The following is a 16,872-nucleotide window of genomic DNA, read 5'->3' as shown; positions in this document are numbered from 1 at the left end:
AACCTTCCACAATCAAATTCTGTTATACTAATAGCCACTGCCAGTACCTATAATAACAAACGATCAAGATCTAAACGGCTCAAGTTAATTCATTACCAAAATTATAGATACACATGCAATAATGTAATTTAGGATGTTTACGCAAGCTTATACGTTACTCGCCTAAAACTACCAACACAAATAACGATCTGGCACATCCCTTACAAAATTAATAAATTCTTACACAAGCAAGATATAAACAAAACTTTTTAGATAAAACCTCGTATTCAATTCCCACTTTTTCTTAAAAAAAAAAGCTCAATTTTCAAATTAAACTTGTAGAGGCACGTTCGAAATACAAAAAATATCCAGGCCTTAAATAAATCAAGTAGGGCCAAATTAAGTAACGTCAAAACTTTCTTCGTAGCCCGTATAAATCATCCCCTGATGCGTATTATGGTGGCCGGGTATCTCGTATTGGTTACGACGTACAATTTGTACAGCTACGAAAAAATAGTCGGAAAAACATTGTTATATGTGAGCTATGGTTTTTAATATTCTTTTTCGAACTTCCTTTGCATTTTTTACGTACCTAACTTAAACGGTTTATAATATTTTTTGAAATTGCAACCCATTTGAACCCAGGTAACGTTCTGTTTACAAATTTTGATCTCTATCACTTTAAAGTACTTAGAGCAGTAGTTAATTATTAACTCTATATACCTAGTTATTGTGTATATTTTAATACGTAATGTGCATAGTTTCATTTCAAGAGTATTCGATGGTCTGTTAGCAAACTTCCCTATATTGGTTGCAGTAACGTATAGTGCGGCACTCTGCCGCGTACATTAGTGGCGAGTCTAGGATTTGCCAACGGTATCTCTGCATTACTGCATTCCGTACCGATTGCCACACAGGTAACAGATCTACAAACAAAATAACTTTGGTCTACATGTCCGGGCAGCTCGCTCTGGTAATTAATAACGTTTTCACCGAAGGTTTCTCCTCTTAATAGAGTTCAACAAACGTTGGAGTGTCGTTGATTATTATTTGTACGATTTGAAAGTTTTATTGAAGTGGAGTATTTAATAACATAAAAATGGTACTATAAATTATAATTCCGAAGTTTTAAGGAAAAGATTATTGAAATTGTGTGGGTTAGTAAGTTAAATATGATATTGCCAAATCTTAAACAGTGTTGTTGTTACCTAAATGAATTGACGGAAACTGAAAATGAGGAAAGCTCTTCCGTATTTTTGTATGCTAATATTTTCAGTTACTTCATTTAAACGAACACAATTTTTCGAAGCGTGAAAACTGTGTTTGGCTTCCAGTCGTGCATACAAATAAGTTTTAATTTAGGAACAATGTTTTTATTACGATACAGATTTAAATGGTAAATATTTTTAGAACTCTTTTAAAGTTTGGTACTTAATAAAAAAATAAAATATGTTTTAATCGCAGTCAGAGTTAATCGAACAGATAGCGGATATTCTCGCTTTAATAAACTATAGGATTCTCGTGAAAATGCCGGTAAAAATTTATTTGCTACGCCATTTTTGTAACGCCTGTGTTTTGACCTGTGAGTGCGAATGGGAATACTATGATGGAAATGAATACTTAAAGTAGATTTGCTATACTAAAAAATGAACACATATATATATAAAAGGGAAGTCACGTGAATTGTGCGTGTCTAGATTCCTTAAATCGTGGTGATAATAAATCCAAAACTGATTTTCTCATTTTTTACGCTTTCTATTATAGATACACGTAACTTCATCTCTAAAAATCAACTAAAAATACTGCTCAAGTCACTATTCTACGCAGAGAAATCGCGGGCACAGCTAGTTTAACTTAAATTTAATATAAATTTATTTTGATGCGCTCATTAAATAACTTTTACATTTAACTCTTTGTATAACATACAATTTTAAAACGCAAATGGTAATTAAATATTGCAGTTTTACAAGTAGTTTTTCCTATAAATGCTAAAAGCTCATTATTTTTTCTCACATAAAAACAACCAGTAAAACGATCAATTTCCATTCACAAACATTTACTTTAAAGTTAAGAGGGAACTAGTTATCAGGCTTCCTTTTCTATCAAGGAAAAGTAATTAGATACGGAAGCAATTACCTGTCGCCTGTAAATAAATTAAACGTGCGTCACACGGACTCTACACTGACCAACACCAGTGTACTACTGTTGTATACACACTATTAATTACAAACTAATAGCCCAAACAATTGATAGCAATGAGTCTTTAAATAAGACTTCTTAGAATAAGTTTCCTTGTTCCGTTTACGAGGAAAAGACTTAGTATTCTGAATCTATAATTGTTATACTTACAACGCGAAGCCAATTATGAATTCTTGAGACAATTATACAGATTATACCTGTAAAACCTCCCAGTATTGTCGAGTTTAACTTTTCAACAGAATACTCGTTCGCTGCACTTCCCTGTTGGCGCGAACCTATCTTTATAAATGCAACAAATGAATATTCATAAAACGATATTGCGATCTGGATCGAACAGTTTTTTTATTAAAAGGATTTTTAACAAATGGTAATATCATGCATATAAAAAATGTGCGAATTGTTGGATTTCGAACCGTGAATGATAAATTGAAAACACACAATTCAGAATCAGAAGAAACTTATTTATTCAGCTAATAGCACGAAAAGCAATACCGTGTCTTCTTAATCGGACTCACAGAGAAATTGCCTACATTCGGTTTCCATTTATAAAAAATAAGTAAAAACAGTTATAACATTTATATTTCATTAAACTCTTGACTGTGACGCCATTCTCCAAAGTCAACTACAAACAGCATCAGATCCCACATTGATTTTGAAATTGCAACTTTATATCTGACACTGCATGTTGAGAGACTCAACAAGATAGAGCAACAAGATATTTTTTCCAGATCTTACAATTCGGCTACAAAATATTCACTCAGGGACCTGCCACTACCCAATAACAAAATACCGTTGGAGGTGTGGGAGATAGATGCCGCTCTACACCGTGCAGCATGTCGTCTCACTTCCACGGCTGTGGCCTACCACCATTTCTCTCTTAATATGAGCGATGACGGTAGGGCCCCAGGTTTAACCCCTCTCATTCTATGCGCATTGACCTCCGTCATACTTTGTAACTCAAAAAGATATAAAGGGATAAGTACCGGTAGTAACCCTGTTTTCCTTTGTAATATGCCTTTTAATGTGAATATATTAATTAAATTTCTCAGGCTCTATGCCAATGTACAGCTTATTTCCTGTTAACCCGAATGTTGATGATAAGATGCAGGCCTAAATTATTTAGATGATAATAAAATAGCGAATTATTGTTTTTATTGATGGGTACCTACCACTCGGACAACTAATTGCAAGTTCTTTTTTTTATTCGAGCGTGGTCGCCCTTTTTTTGTTATATATTTGAAAATTTTGTAGGATGTTTTACCAATACATTAACAATTATTAAGTGAGGACGTAATGAATACGAGTCGAAATACGTCGAAAACTTGGACCACAATCCTGCATTGCATTCGATATATCCCCATCGGAGTACTGTTTATGTCAAACAAGACAAATTGTACTTCGTCGTATCGTCATCGAATAGCTCTTGATCCCATAGCCCATATTGTGCAAACGTCAATGACGGGAATGACTGGGTATTCGTTTGTATAGACGCACAATGCGTACAATCCGTGCATTTTGGATAGATCGCAGACGATCGGACATTGTCACGAGACTTTTGTTTACTAAAATGGACTGGTAGTGCACGAGGCAGGGATAGGCAGGGGAACAAAAGCTTGGCATACTACTAAAAGCAAGTTGACAGTGGTCGGACCTACAAAAGGTCCGCCGGCACTTGTGTAGCTTGGCAGCTATAGATACCCGTATTGTCAAACAATTAGATTTAATTACAGAGTAGAATTTCTTTTTTATATTGCTACAAGAAAAATAGTTTTTATTGCATTTAATTTGATTACAGTTAGAAGATGATTAGTGTGGTTGGCACAGATGAAATTTTTCGGCACATTATGTCTGCTAACCAGTTATTTTTGTCGCTTGTCAATCAAAATCCCTTATCGTTCAAAAATAACACTTTAAATTTTCTTTAAAGATTATTATACTATACATGTATATTATACTGTACATAAAGATCGCATGATTGTCAGTATCATCAACAGATTCAGTTGCTGTGGGCATTAATGTCAGCAAAAAGGGAAACCCTTCCTACTCGGGGGTCAGCGCGATAAACTCGGCACAGGTCACTCACGCTTCTTATGTTGTGTGGAACAGAAACACGTGCATTTTCTTATCACCCTTCGATATCGCAAAATGTCATATGCTTCTATTATTATCGTGCATTAAGAAGTTATAATCAAGTTCTAACTTAATCAACAGTCTTTATTGCTATTTGGTTTTTGACGTAGCGTATTAGGGTTAACTCCGGAGCATAACGATACTATAAAGATATAAACAAAAACTAACAATTGAATATCAATGCGAGAAACTAATAAGTGCGGTTGCTTTAACCAAAATATCTACCAGAAGTTTGTCCCCATAACGAAGGAGGGCCAATTAATAAAAATACTTTTCCAAATCGCATATTCGAAATTTCAACACTACCTACGTACAGAAGAAAAATCCGGTCAAATGTGTGAAAAGATTCCAACAGCTGCTTAACCTCTATTTGAATTCTCATTATTTGCGGTTATAAATTCATAAGATACAGCCTGGTGGCAAAAGTAGGTACGGATAGACGGATAAACACACAGACAACGGATCCTTAGTAATCGGATTCTATTTTAGCCTTTGCGTACGAAACCCCAACAAAGAAACCATTAATTGTATCCCGAATTAAAACCATGTAATTCTATAACCTCAACTAAAACAGGAATATGTAGGTTAATGTGTGCACAATTGTAATTTACATCAACATACCGGTAACCACATTTCGTCCTTTGAAGTTTCAAAATTACGTGCAACGCGGAATATAGGTATTTCATTGGTTTCGAAAATCAGTCCACGTGGTTGTTTAGTTTATCAATATACAACGTATTTAATCCGATCCTGGGGAACTCAGGTCTTATTTGGAATATCATTATGTATCTTCTGTTAGCCATAAAGTGTAATTATGAAGAGAGGACATCGATATTTAGTATGCACTTTTAAAATTCCGTCATTTTTGCCTTCTTAAACCAAGTCGTATACTTAATACGCCAGTATACCAAAGCGATATTTTAAAAATACCTGGGGTTGTTAAGTCACGTTGTAAAAATTATAATTACTTTTAATGAAAACACGTTTAATATTTAAAAAAGTATAGACTGGGCTTATACATTGTAACGTAAAAAACAATAGCATATAGTAATAACATAACCACATTTACTACTAGCTGTTAAGCCCTAGCGATATCGCAAAGTTTAAAATCTCAGTTATTGCTGCGAAAATTACACAATCACTCTCATAGGAAAAACTAAAAACAAACGAACACCGAAGCATTCGCACTTGTCAGGGCCTCCAAGTTAAGATCGTACAGATATTTGAACACAAGAGACAAAAGAGAAAGGTCTGGATAAAAACAATTTACAAAATAAATAAAGCTGGATTTTCTAGGCTTACTCAAAAAACTATACGACAAAAATACCTTACTACATATAAAACTCTGAGCAATAGATAAACATAAACGACTCTACCATTCTCTACTTTTTTTATTTGCGTACATTTTTTGTAAATATACTGATGGAAAAGTGTGACATGTATTCTCAACGACAAACGATCCCAAAGGACTAACTAAATACTCATTACTAGATGGTAAAGTTAAAAAGAAGTTCCATAACCAAAATTCACATTTTAAAAACCTCGAATTCGAAATTTTAAAATAATATTTGGATCATTTAAAAGAGCACGTGACAGGCATTGTATTATTTACAAAGCGTTGGAAAATTTCATCCGACCTTTTATCTGTCGAGTTGATGACCTGATAGACTGATAGCTAATACTATGGGTGTTAACCTTTATATACAATTTATAGTCAGTTAACCTTATTAATGTGTCATTGCAGTTTGATATTTACGCTTGGTAAGTCGTCGCTAAATGTTTAGTTTAATTTAGTATTGTGACTTCATATATGAAAATTAAAGTTTAAATCGGCGTTTTATCTTTAGTCATGAACTGAAAATATATTAACTATCTTAAAATTTATTTGCAGTGACATTGTATCCAACTAATTTTATTAGCGTGAAAGCTTGATTCTCGTAAATAGATTTTTGGTACTCTTTCACACAAAAATGAAATTTGCTACACCGACAGTTTACCTGGATTAATACATAGTAAAGATTGTTTCACAATTTTATGTTTAAGTGGGACCATATTCAATTTGTAGCGGTTAGAGCTGCAACAGCTAGTTATTTATTTTACGTCTCCGAACTCCCCTATTTCTACTTAATTAAAATAGAAACATTTTTAATCATTTTTTCTTATTCCAGCTGAAAACTTTTATGAATAATCATGTTCTACAAAACTTTGATATCAGCGACATTGATTTTAAATATCGTATCACCAAGTCTAGAGGATGCAGTAGACCCAAAACAAGAGGTGTGCAATAAAATCTCATCATGTTCATCATGCATAGCAAAGAGTTTCTGTACGTGGTGCGTAACCAAGAGCAAATGCACCAAGCAATCATGCGGCAACGATAACATCATTTACCCGAAGGACTTCTCGGCTATAATGGCCGGGCCCACGTTCTGTCCAAGGGTCGTGGAACCGGAACAAACATTGACTGTCAAAAGTGGAGTGAAACAAGTTATTGCTGTGAAAATTACACAAATACATTTGTACATGGCCTTTACACCGTGGAAATGTAAAATAGATTTTAATGGGAAGCAATTGGTAGTGCCGGCTGTGCTGCTGGGTGACCAAGTATACTGTGAGTCCGTGCTGCTTACCAACAAGCCTCACGAACCGCACGAGACCGGGGAAGTATCAGTACTGTGGGATTACACGAAATCCTTTGATGGATCTGTTCCGTTTAAAGTGTGCCGCTGTGACTTAGACCCTTCTTGTAACGCTTGCAATAAATTAACCAACACTTTAATGCAATAAATCACGGACTAATTACATTTAAAATTCTGTTCTTTAAAGTGAATTTGTAATTATAAGAATACTTTAGCTAGCTGAATAAAGACTTATTTAATTAAATTACTTTTATATCGACGCTCTTTTTTTCTACACTTAAATAGCACTAAGAGAATTTTAAAATGAACTTCTCCAATTGTGTAAACTAACATCAAAGAGAAGAACTTTTCAGTACACTGAAATAGGAAAATACACTTGACAAACTTTCCGATGCCTTAAAAGTACTTATGTATCTCTTACAAACAGTTGAATTCGATCAAAAACTTGTTGAAAAGTTTGTTGGCGATACCGTTAGACCAGTTTTCGCTTCAAGCAACAACAGATGGTGTAACACGACCTTATCTATGAACTATTTCTCTGGTTACTCAAAGAAATTCCCCTTTATACATTTGGGGCTCAAACTATGTAAAAGCCATCAACTGTACTAAAATATGCTTGATTTAAAACGGTCGAACTTTAATTTCCTGGGTTTGCGGTGAAACGATCCTCTGCTAGCATTTACGACCTATTCTATGTAAGTGATTTTAAAAAATATTGCATAAGTAACGTCAAAGGATATAGAGGAAAAAGAGAAAATATATCACGAATCATTTTTAAAGCTTTCATTTGTGGATAGATTTTATGAATCCATTTAGAATTAGATACACTTATCCGAATGTTTTTCTTATTACATAGATGATTTACAACCAGTTCAGAATTTAAATCGTCCGTTGACCTTGAATGTGATTTTATTCACCCTAATAGACGAACAGTAAAACTTAATGAATTACATTAACTTTATACAAGAATCATTATTGACCACGAACATTGTAAATTTCCATTCCCACGTCACATGTAGTCTATCATTTATGTAACTCATGCCGTAACATGTTATAGCATTTTAATGCACTAACACAGCGCTCTACATTACAGCGTGTCGTTTCGTGACGTCTATATATTCGCAACAGTCCGTCATAATAGGCGCCAAAAAAGTTTCTACATAAAAATGCGTACCATGCATCCCTGGGGATATATATGCAAATTTCCCTCAATTATAACTAGGATATTATCCTCGTACGGAGACAATAGGACTACGCGATAGCAGTCTGCCGTAGAATAGGTTCGCTATTCCAATTGTGCTGGTGTGTTAATTGTTGCTAGGCGTATTTATAAGTATAGTTAAGCTGGTATTATTGCTACACACATATATTACTATACACACATCTTTTATTGATTATAAGTATTCATTATTTTGATGTTCGGATTCTAAGAGAATTATCTTTTCACGTAAAAGCCTATACCAAATAGGTTATATTCTCTGTAATCGGATTTGGGTAAGAAAAATATTATAGTCGATACACCATTTGTGAAAAGACAAGTATTATCCGTCTTGTTAGACATCTAAAGGCTTATAACATTCGTGTTCACAGCACAATATTAAAGGTAATTCAAACGTGATCCTAGTTCAAGGAAGCACGAATAACAGTCGAGACTCAGAAAACATGTCGCGAATATAGACTCGATTATCAGCTCAAAAGATATACAGTGAAGCCTGGACAAATAAATGGGCTTTATAGACATACGGAGGAGACTTTAGTACTGTTAAGTTGACTGTAATGTTTTTGAGACACCATTCTGAGAGAAAAAGCTGATTCAAACATTTTCTTATACAACATTGTAAGGATCATTTCCAAACGAGTACCTATTTCTGAATATAGAACATTGGTAAGAATTTGCACAAAAAATGAAACCTGCCTTTCGACACTGGACTATGAAAATGACGATTATATTGGACAAAACCACATGAAAACTACATAGAGTCAACTAGTAAACCGTAACGTGCAATACAGTTGGATAGCATCGGGGAAACCGATAACCCGATTTGCACAGTGAGTTTAGGCGCTTGTGCATGTGAAATTAATGTTTGTAAACGCACCTTCGGCAGAGTAAAATTTACCGCGAGGTTGGTAAAACAACACTAAAAATAATCATGTATTCAAAGATATGCTCAACGAATGTTTTAACCCGAATTCTCAGTATATATGGTAATCATGCCATATTTACTCGTAATCTGGTCCGTTTCGGCCCCGGGCTAGATGGGAACGTAAGTACGGAACAAGCGCCAACTTTGAAAATGGGAAGTATTTTTACATGTCTCTCTCGGTACATTTACCCCAACAATAAAATGTAAGCGCGTGTATGTACTCCTGTTAAACTTTTATTGGCAATCCGTGTTTGTAATTACTTCACATTGGAAGACATGAATACATTATGATTATACTAAAATAGGACATAACAAAATTTTATCATGTTTTGTGATAAAAATACAGTTTGATGCGGGCCTGTTTCTGTACTGGTAAAAAAGCATCATTTTCGTTTTTAGGGCACTCATAGAGTTTTAGACCACCCGTCACGGCATTGAAAACCCCCTGAAAAAAGACTGAAATTCAGTATTTGTAATTTTTTTTTAATTACTTATCCTCGAGGCGCTAAGCTTGGTCTAATTACAGAAATTGTATGCCATTGTTTCAGAAAGCTTAATGTTTCCTTTTATTGTGTTTGACATTTGTAAAGGCTAACATATTAACAGTTTTATCGTGAAACCTATCTAGATCTAGCACTAATCAAGCTGAGTAAGTTGCTCTTTTCAATTAACAACCGTCACAGGCAATTTTTCTTTCTCCTTAGAATAGTTTGTGAGTGAAACGGGGAAAAACGTACTGCTTTGCAGTTACAATTTATTTATCGTTGGACTTTTGTACTTGGAGGGGAAATGTTTATTATTGTTTGGTGACTTTGCTGATTATTTTTCGGCCTATTAAATGGCTTTGAATTGTAGATTGAAGAAGAATGTCTGTTACTTTAATCATAGCAGCCGATTTTTTTCATTGCTTTTTTTATTTAGGGTTGATGTTTGCATATTGGGGAAATAATGGAGAGACAGAATGGCACAACAAACTCTGAAGCATCTTTTTGTCTCATACGCATTACCTACATACCTTCCGATTACGTTCTTGGTTAACAAACATTAAGGAGGCATAAAATATTTAACGGAAACGACATAGACGCGTCCCGTTAATTTCATCTGATGTAATTAATCTCACCACGGGTATTAAACACATTTTATCATTTACTGTCCAATTTCAATTAAGCAATATGTTTCGATTAATGAATTTAAGTAGGCCGTGTGTAAGTGACCCAAAATGATAGATGGATTAATGGATACAAGTATATTTCAATACTGAAATGTGTATCGCATCGTATTATGATAATTGTAAATAAATTCAATGAAACAATTGATGGATTGATATAAATGATACCGAGAAATTTAAATGCTGGTTGACCACCGAATATTTTTCGAGCGGCACACCCCGCTCACCACAAAAGTATTCAATGATTACTTTAAATTTTATAAACTTGCCAGCAAATTAATACCTTCTTCCCTATATTATTTTGTAGAGCAGCGTCAAGCTCAGCAAATACCTTGCCAATTTTTTACAATGGATTATATAAAAAAAATACATTATTGGAATCTATAGCTTCATACCCCATCTATTATCCATGAGTATCACGCTGCAGGGTAAAGAAATCCATTCCTTAGTTGCATTCATCCCGGTCTATAGCAAATAGGGGGCAGTTTTATAAGAAATAATAAAGTACTGTAAAATGCCGTATACTATTTATTAATCGTGCCTTAGTGATAGGTAACCACAAATGTACTGAAATTACATTACATTAAATTTTATCAGTTTAATGTATTATCGACCTTCGATAATTAACTTTTATAAGACTGTCTTAGGAAATAATGTCTTATCAGGATTTATCGATCGCTCTTATTGTTTCAGATTATTTACCTTTGACTATCATTATGGTTTAGAAGAAAAATATAGTTTCAGCTATACCGATATGGTGATAGTTATTTGACAACTGAAAATAGACGTATACTTTACTTGTTAACAATACAATAGGTACTGTTATGAATGGAATGTAGATTGAAATCGCTCTATAAAAAAGAAAAGATTAGATATATTTTTATCAAATAATCCTTAGATATGTTATGCAGTATTAAATAATCTGTCGAAATGGGAAACTCGTCCGTATTAAAGTAGGTTGAAATATTATAGTTTATACGAATGAAAAAAAAATAGCTCTCCTATACAAGCTTAATAATGACCATCCCTGGATATACAGTGTACGTGTGTTACGACTTAAATTAAATTAATAGTATAAATAAACTACACGAAACTTGTCTCTCATACAATATATTGCCATCATCAGCTGTTCATTTTCACTAAATGCAATTTTCTCTTTCAATTGTATACGTTGTCAATCGTCGAAAGGTTGACAGATGTGTACACAATACATAGTAATGAATTACCTACATCAAGGAGAATGGGATGCGAAATGAGATCGGAAATCGAAGTGTTTACGAAGAACAGTAGCCAGTAGTATTATTTTCTTTGATACAAATGTCTAAATAAATTTGTATTTGTACAAACGTGGATGCAATATCCGGTACGTCTTGGCGGGATAGCATGTTGTATTGATATCGATAAACTGAAACTGGGATGGGCTGAAACTTTATTACTGAATATTTAGTATTTCCTAAGATAGAGATATTTATTAAATAAAATTTAAAAACAAAACAATGGCTCGACTAATTAAAAAGTAACTTAAAATCCCTCAATCCGTTCGGGACCTATGACAGACAGACACGTCAAACTTATAACGCCCCACTTTTTGACTTGGAGGTTAAAAAGGTATTAAAAATTATATTATTACAAGACACAAGTGGTACCCTACCTTACGTAATACCCTTTGACAATGGCGACAGTGTAAATGCGAGACGCTGTAAATGCGGTAGAAGACGTAGTAGATCCTCTTTGTTATGACGTCACAACGCGCATCAGTTGTTCAAACAAACAAACCAAATTCGATCAACCAATCCTAAAACCGATATTAGTTTATACTAGGAACCTCATCTCCTTTGAAGCTCCAGCTTTAGAGATCTACTTCAAGTATTCAGACCTGAATGACATGTTATGTTTTTTGCCTTTTTCCCACGTTTTTTTTATACATTCAGTTGTCTTGTTAGATTGTTTGTTTGTCGTACCGGCTGGATTTTTGCAACTCAATTTCCAGGGTAGCTTCAATCCTGATGACGATGTAATGGACAATAATAAAACGGATGGACCAATTTTGATACAATTTAAATAGAGTGACATATAAAAACGTTATCTATGTTTTATAATCTACGAGTATATCTATACTAATATATAAAGCTGAAGAGTTTGTTTGTTTGAACGCGCTAATCTCAGGAACTACTGGTCCAAATTGAAAAAATATTTTTGTGTTGAATAGAAGAAAGGCTTTAGGCGAAAACCATCACGCTGCGACTACTAGGAGCGAAGAAACAATGGAAAATGTGAAAAAACAGGGCGGGTATAAATCATAACTTCTATCTTCTATTAGTATATTCTAGTAGTATTGTCATAAATCTACAAACATGTTCTTACTAACTTAAGCCAATACGTAATATAATATCCATCATAACATTAAGGAAATTTCGAACTCTTTTGTGTTTTTAGAAATGTAAAACGTTTCAAGATTGCTCGTGACCATTCCATAAGTTAGACCGATTATAAAAAGGGCTTGAAAAATTGGTTAAGCGATGAACATATCTCACACGCTCGCGTGGCATCCCTCTTTCAATCAACCTTACAATTTGGGTCACTGCCACGGAACGCGGCCAAAGATTTACTAACACATTGCACTAAATCGACCGTAAAAAATACTTAATGTCGAAAAAATTAAACCTCTGAAAATGACCCAAATAAAATTCGGAATTTTCGTTTTCTTTTTTTTCCATTATTTTAACTGTGCATGCATAACAAATAAACAAATATTGCGTTGAACTCTATTAAGTTTAAATAAATTGAGCTGCGAATATTTTTAACCAGTCCGATGCTCGTTTAAAAACATATTCTTTTACTGTTGGTTCCCGATATAAATATAAATAAACAATTCCTAGAAACCGAAACAAAAATAAAATTGATAGGAAATTTAATATATCAACTTTTATTATATTTTCGGATTTTTTTATGAGCAAACAATATATAGAAAAAAAGGAAAGCTACAAATTGTTCTGATTCGTTGTTTCCGACAAATGTGTGTATGCCGTTTTCAGTCACATGGCATACAAACATTGTGGAAACGCTTTCATTTTAAGTTGCAGAAATTAGAGCTTCTGAATACTAATGGTCACTACTTTTATTCCCTTATATGTAAAATGTAGGTACTTACGGTATTAAAAGCATTTTTCAAAAAGGGGTCAAGTGCGAGTTGAACTCGCGTGAAGAGGGTTCCGCTGATGTCACCTATCATGTTTTTGAAGTTAAAAAATATGTTCTCCCACACATTCCACCTGCAAATGTTAGTGGGTACGCACAATATTGAGTGATTTACCATGTTATTTTAATATCATGGACTTCTTATAGGTTTTCCTATAATTTATAAGGAGAAAATTAATTTCTGTATTTTTTTTGTTTCGGAGATAAGGGGGGGGGAATGGTCAATTTTCGTCTATTTTCTTGAATAACTTGGAAAATATTTATTTTAAAATTACAAAAAAAATACATTTAAGATCTTCTCAACAAGACCTTTCATTTGATATGCCACACGATGCAGTTTTCAGATTTTTTTTTTAATTTTCCCCTTCCCCCCCCCCCCAAAAATGACCCCCCATATACAGATTTCATCTGCTCACGTCACACTTCTGTGTTTGGGTTCTGTGTGGAATTGATATGTGCACCAAATTTCAACTTAATCGGTCTAATAGATTCGGAGATAATTGACTGTAAGGGACGGACGGACAGACACACGAGTGATCCTATAAGGGTTCCGTTTTTGTATTCAGAACCCTAAAAAATTATATGTTTTATCTTAAACTATTATAAGACATTACTTTAAAAGTGCTACTGCAACATTTAAAAACAAGCTAAAATACATTCGTCGCAGATCTCTTTTTATACCTACTTATTTCAATTCTTTATATTACAAATTGTTTGAAAAACAATTAATAAAATACCGAAACATTTTCAGTTACATTACAAACCAGTAAGGGCAATCAACAAATACAATTAGCTAGAAACCTTTTTAGAAAATCCACACAAACAGTTATGTAGGTACACTAGACAGATACATATAATGTTGGTACATAAAGCTTGATAGCAAATAATAAAAGTATTACCGTATTACCTTGTATCAAATTGACAGAGTTCTCCTGTAAAGAGGTTGAACACTAACTTCTATCGAGGTCACTATATTTTCGCCAGAACAGCTACCCAACGCGCAGCGTCGTAATCAAATTTCGAAATAACAAGGTTCCGCAAAATATCGTAGTCTGGTCGTTTCGCTACAAACTTCACTTTGACTTACTGAATTTTTACATAGTCTCTTGAATGTCTTTTGAGTTGTTATTTAAATAAGATCTTAATGTAACACGTAAGTTGATGCCTGGAATAAATTATTAATCTATTTTTTAATTTCCTCAATATTCATTATTTTAATTTTACCCGTTTCTTAGTGGTCTATAATGCAGAAAATAATTTTCTTAGATACTTTACAAGGTGACAATAAATAGAGAGTATTTTAACAAGCCACTTACTTATCCCATATTCAATTCTCAGTCATAAACATATCTAAAGAATTATTATGATATCTAAAGAAGTTTTTTTTACACTAGATTATCATCTCATTCCCATTGGAAATAAACATTATAGATTTTCTTTTCATTATTTAATAGTCATAATAAAATTTACGTCATATTATAACATTTTCTTTAATATCTGATTATGGGAACCGCCCTGATGCTGCAATGGGTCTCAAAATAATCTAAGAAAAATATAATATAAAGATTTCATAATATGAAAATAAAATAAATCGAATACCGTTGTTAGTTTCGTTACACCGTTTCTCCGATTTGAATTGAACTCTAAGACACGCTATTTGAGATAAAAAACAACAGCCCAAAAAACTGAAAGTATCTGTTTAAGCATAGTATAATATAACCGTAGTAGTTAAAGATTGCACAAACAAAGGATAAGCCTCTAAGGCAACGATAAGGTTTGAGTTCAGCTCAAGTAGAGCGAAATATTCCCGCCTAAAGCCGTCTAGCCGTGGATTTCATCGTATGTCGCGAACGTGGTGGGAATTCCTTGGAATTTCGGTTCCTTTGTTTTGTGTGCTTAATATGCTCGGAGTTACTAGTCATGTTGACATTCATACCGCTTTATTCAAGTAAACAATATGAACCGAGATTTAAAGTGGTTATTAATCACAGCTCTTTAGCGACTTGCTCGGACACCGAGCACATCTGTGAGCACAACTGAGGCTTACAGCTACCTGTGGAACCAGAATTTAAAAAGTTATTATGCATTTTGTGATCGAAATACAAATGAAAAGGTAATAAATATCTCGAATTCTCTGATCTCTAACACCATCCAACCGAAGCCGAGCTTAACACAGTTTGAAGAAATTAATGCAGCGAGTTAGGTACCGAATATTATTTGAATATGTAAATATCGAGGGGTTCCAAAGGCTAACGGCGATCGTTTTGTTTCATTCCGCTTGTTAGGGCAATAAAATATATTTTTACGATTCAGTCCGGGGAAATTAGCGGTTTAATTTGTAGGAGTGGTTAATAGACGTGTTCTAAGCCTGGCGCAGCATAATGTTGGTCGGCGGCCGGCAATTAATCAGCCAGCCACTTTCCTCAACGTGGATTATAGTTAATGGTTCAGATTACATCCGCCCACGTTTTTCCTTCTCCCATGGCTAGATTTTTAACACACGATTAAGCAGACCTCAGGGAAACAAGCTGACAAGTTAATCTTTACGCAATCTGCTATCATAGAAGATTACAATCAGCTGTAAAACTATTCGGCTTTGCAGATAATATCTCGTTAGAAAGTTTTGGTCGACATTTAGTATATCTAGCATTTGAGATTGATCACTCTGATAGTGTAATCATTAACAGAGATGTTTCCATCTATAGCTAGTTAAGAAAACTGGAGCGTAACGTTGTCATAAATAAACAAACGTTCTTGCCTCTTGTGATTGGTGAGCTGTGTATTTTATTTTTCGGTTTCCGCGGCCTTTGGGCCATCTCGCCTAATAAATATGTATTGCGGTCGTGTTGGCATTAGATGGGACATGAGAGATACTGGCCTTTGCTACTGGTTATTTGAGCTAAACTTAGACGTAATGCTTCTCAAACGATAAAGAATACATTATTAGATATATATTTTCCTTATTTATCTCTGTTTTATTCTAGCAGTTTTACGAAGAGAAACTAAGAAGGTCGCTGTTTTTCAGTGGCCCAAACACAACTTATCTTCTATTTTATCTTGGTATCAAAATAGTATACATTTGTAATTACCATATCGTCTTTATAGCTATTTTTTAAACCAGTATTTATCGGTTGTTGTCAACTCAGATAGCCAATAATCTCTATACTCTAGATAAACATTACCTCCAATTGAAACAAGTAGAGTATTGATTTAAACATTTCTCATTACACGACACTCGTTAGAAATGCCATCAGTACCTACTAAGAACAGTTCTCTTTGTGGGTGAATCTGTCAGTTTGAAAGTAGATGAGAGTGTTAACAAACTCTCTGAAGCATTTACTAGTGCATTTGCAATACCACATTTTCATTACCTACAACATAAGATTTATTAGACAGTCTTAAGTAGTATTATTTA

General features: G+C 33.9%; 1 protein-coding gene across 3 annotated transcripts; it reads left to right on the top strand.

The window, feature by feature from the left end:
* Positions 1 to 389: 389 nt before the first annotated feature.
* LOC113500790 lies at positions 390 to 7,194 on the top strand. Of its 3 annotated transcripts, none has more exons than XM_026881690.1 (2): positions 390 to 516; positions 6,477 to 7,194. In XM_026881690.1, the coding sequence occupies exon 2, from the start codon at positions 6,499 to 6,501 to the stop codon at positions 7,093 to 7,095; it is 597 nt and encodes a 198-aa protein (XP_026737491.1). In that variant the 5' UTR covers positions 390 to 516; positions 6,477 to 6,498; the 3' UTR covers positions 7,096 to 7,194. The 3 variants fall into 3 exon arrangements, with proteins under 3 accessions (XP_026737491.1, XP_026737492.1, XP_026737490.1); XM_026881691.1 differs by lacking the exon at positions 390 to 516 and adding an exon at positions 601 to 624; XM_026881689.1 differs by lacking the exon at positions 390 to 516 and adding an exon at positions 5,942 to 6,069.
* Positions 7,195 to 16,872: the final 9,678 nt, after the last annotated feature.

The sequence above is a fragment of the Trichoplusia ni genome, chromosome 14 (genome assembly GCF_003590095.1).
Source record: "Trichoplusia ni isolate ovarian cell line Hi5 chromosome 14, tn1, whole genome shotgun sequence".
In the NCBI taxonomy this organism is placed as follows: Eukaryota; Metazoa; Arthropoda; class Insecta; order Lepidoptera; family Noctuidae; genus Trichoplusia; species Trichoplusia ni.
The sequence above is the reverse complement of the archived record's forward strand: the minus strand, read 5'-3'. Positions and strand labels throughout refer to the sequence as shown.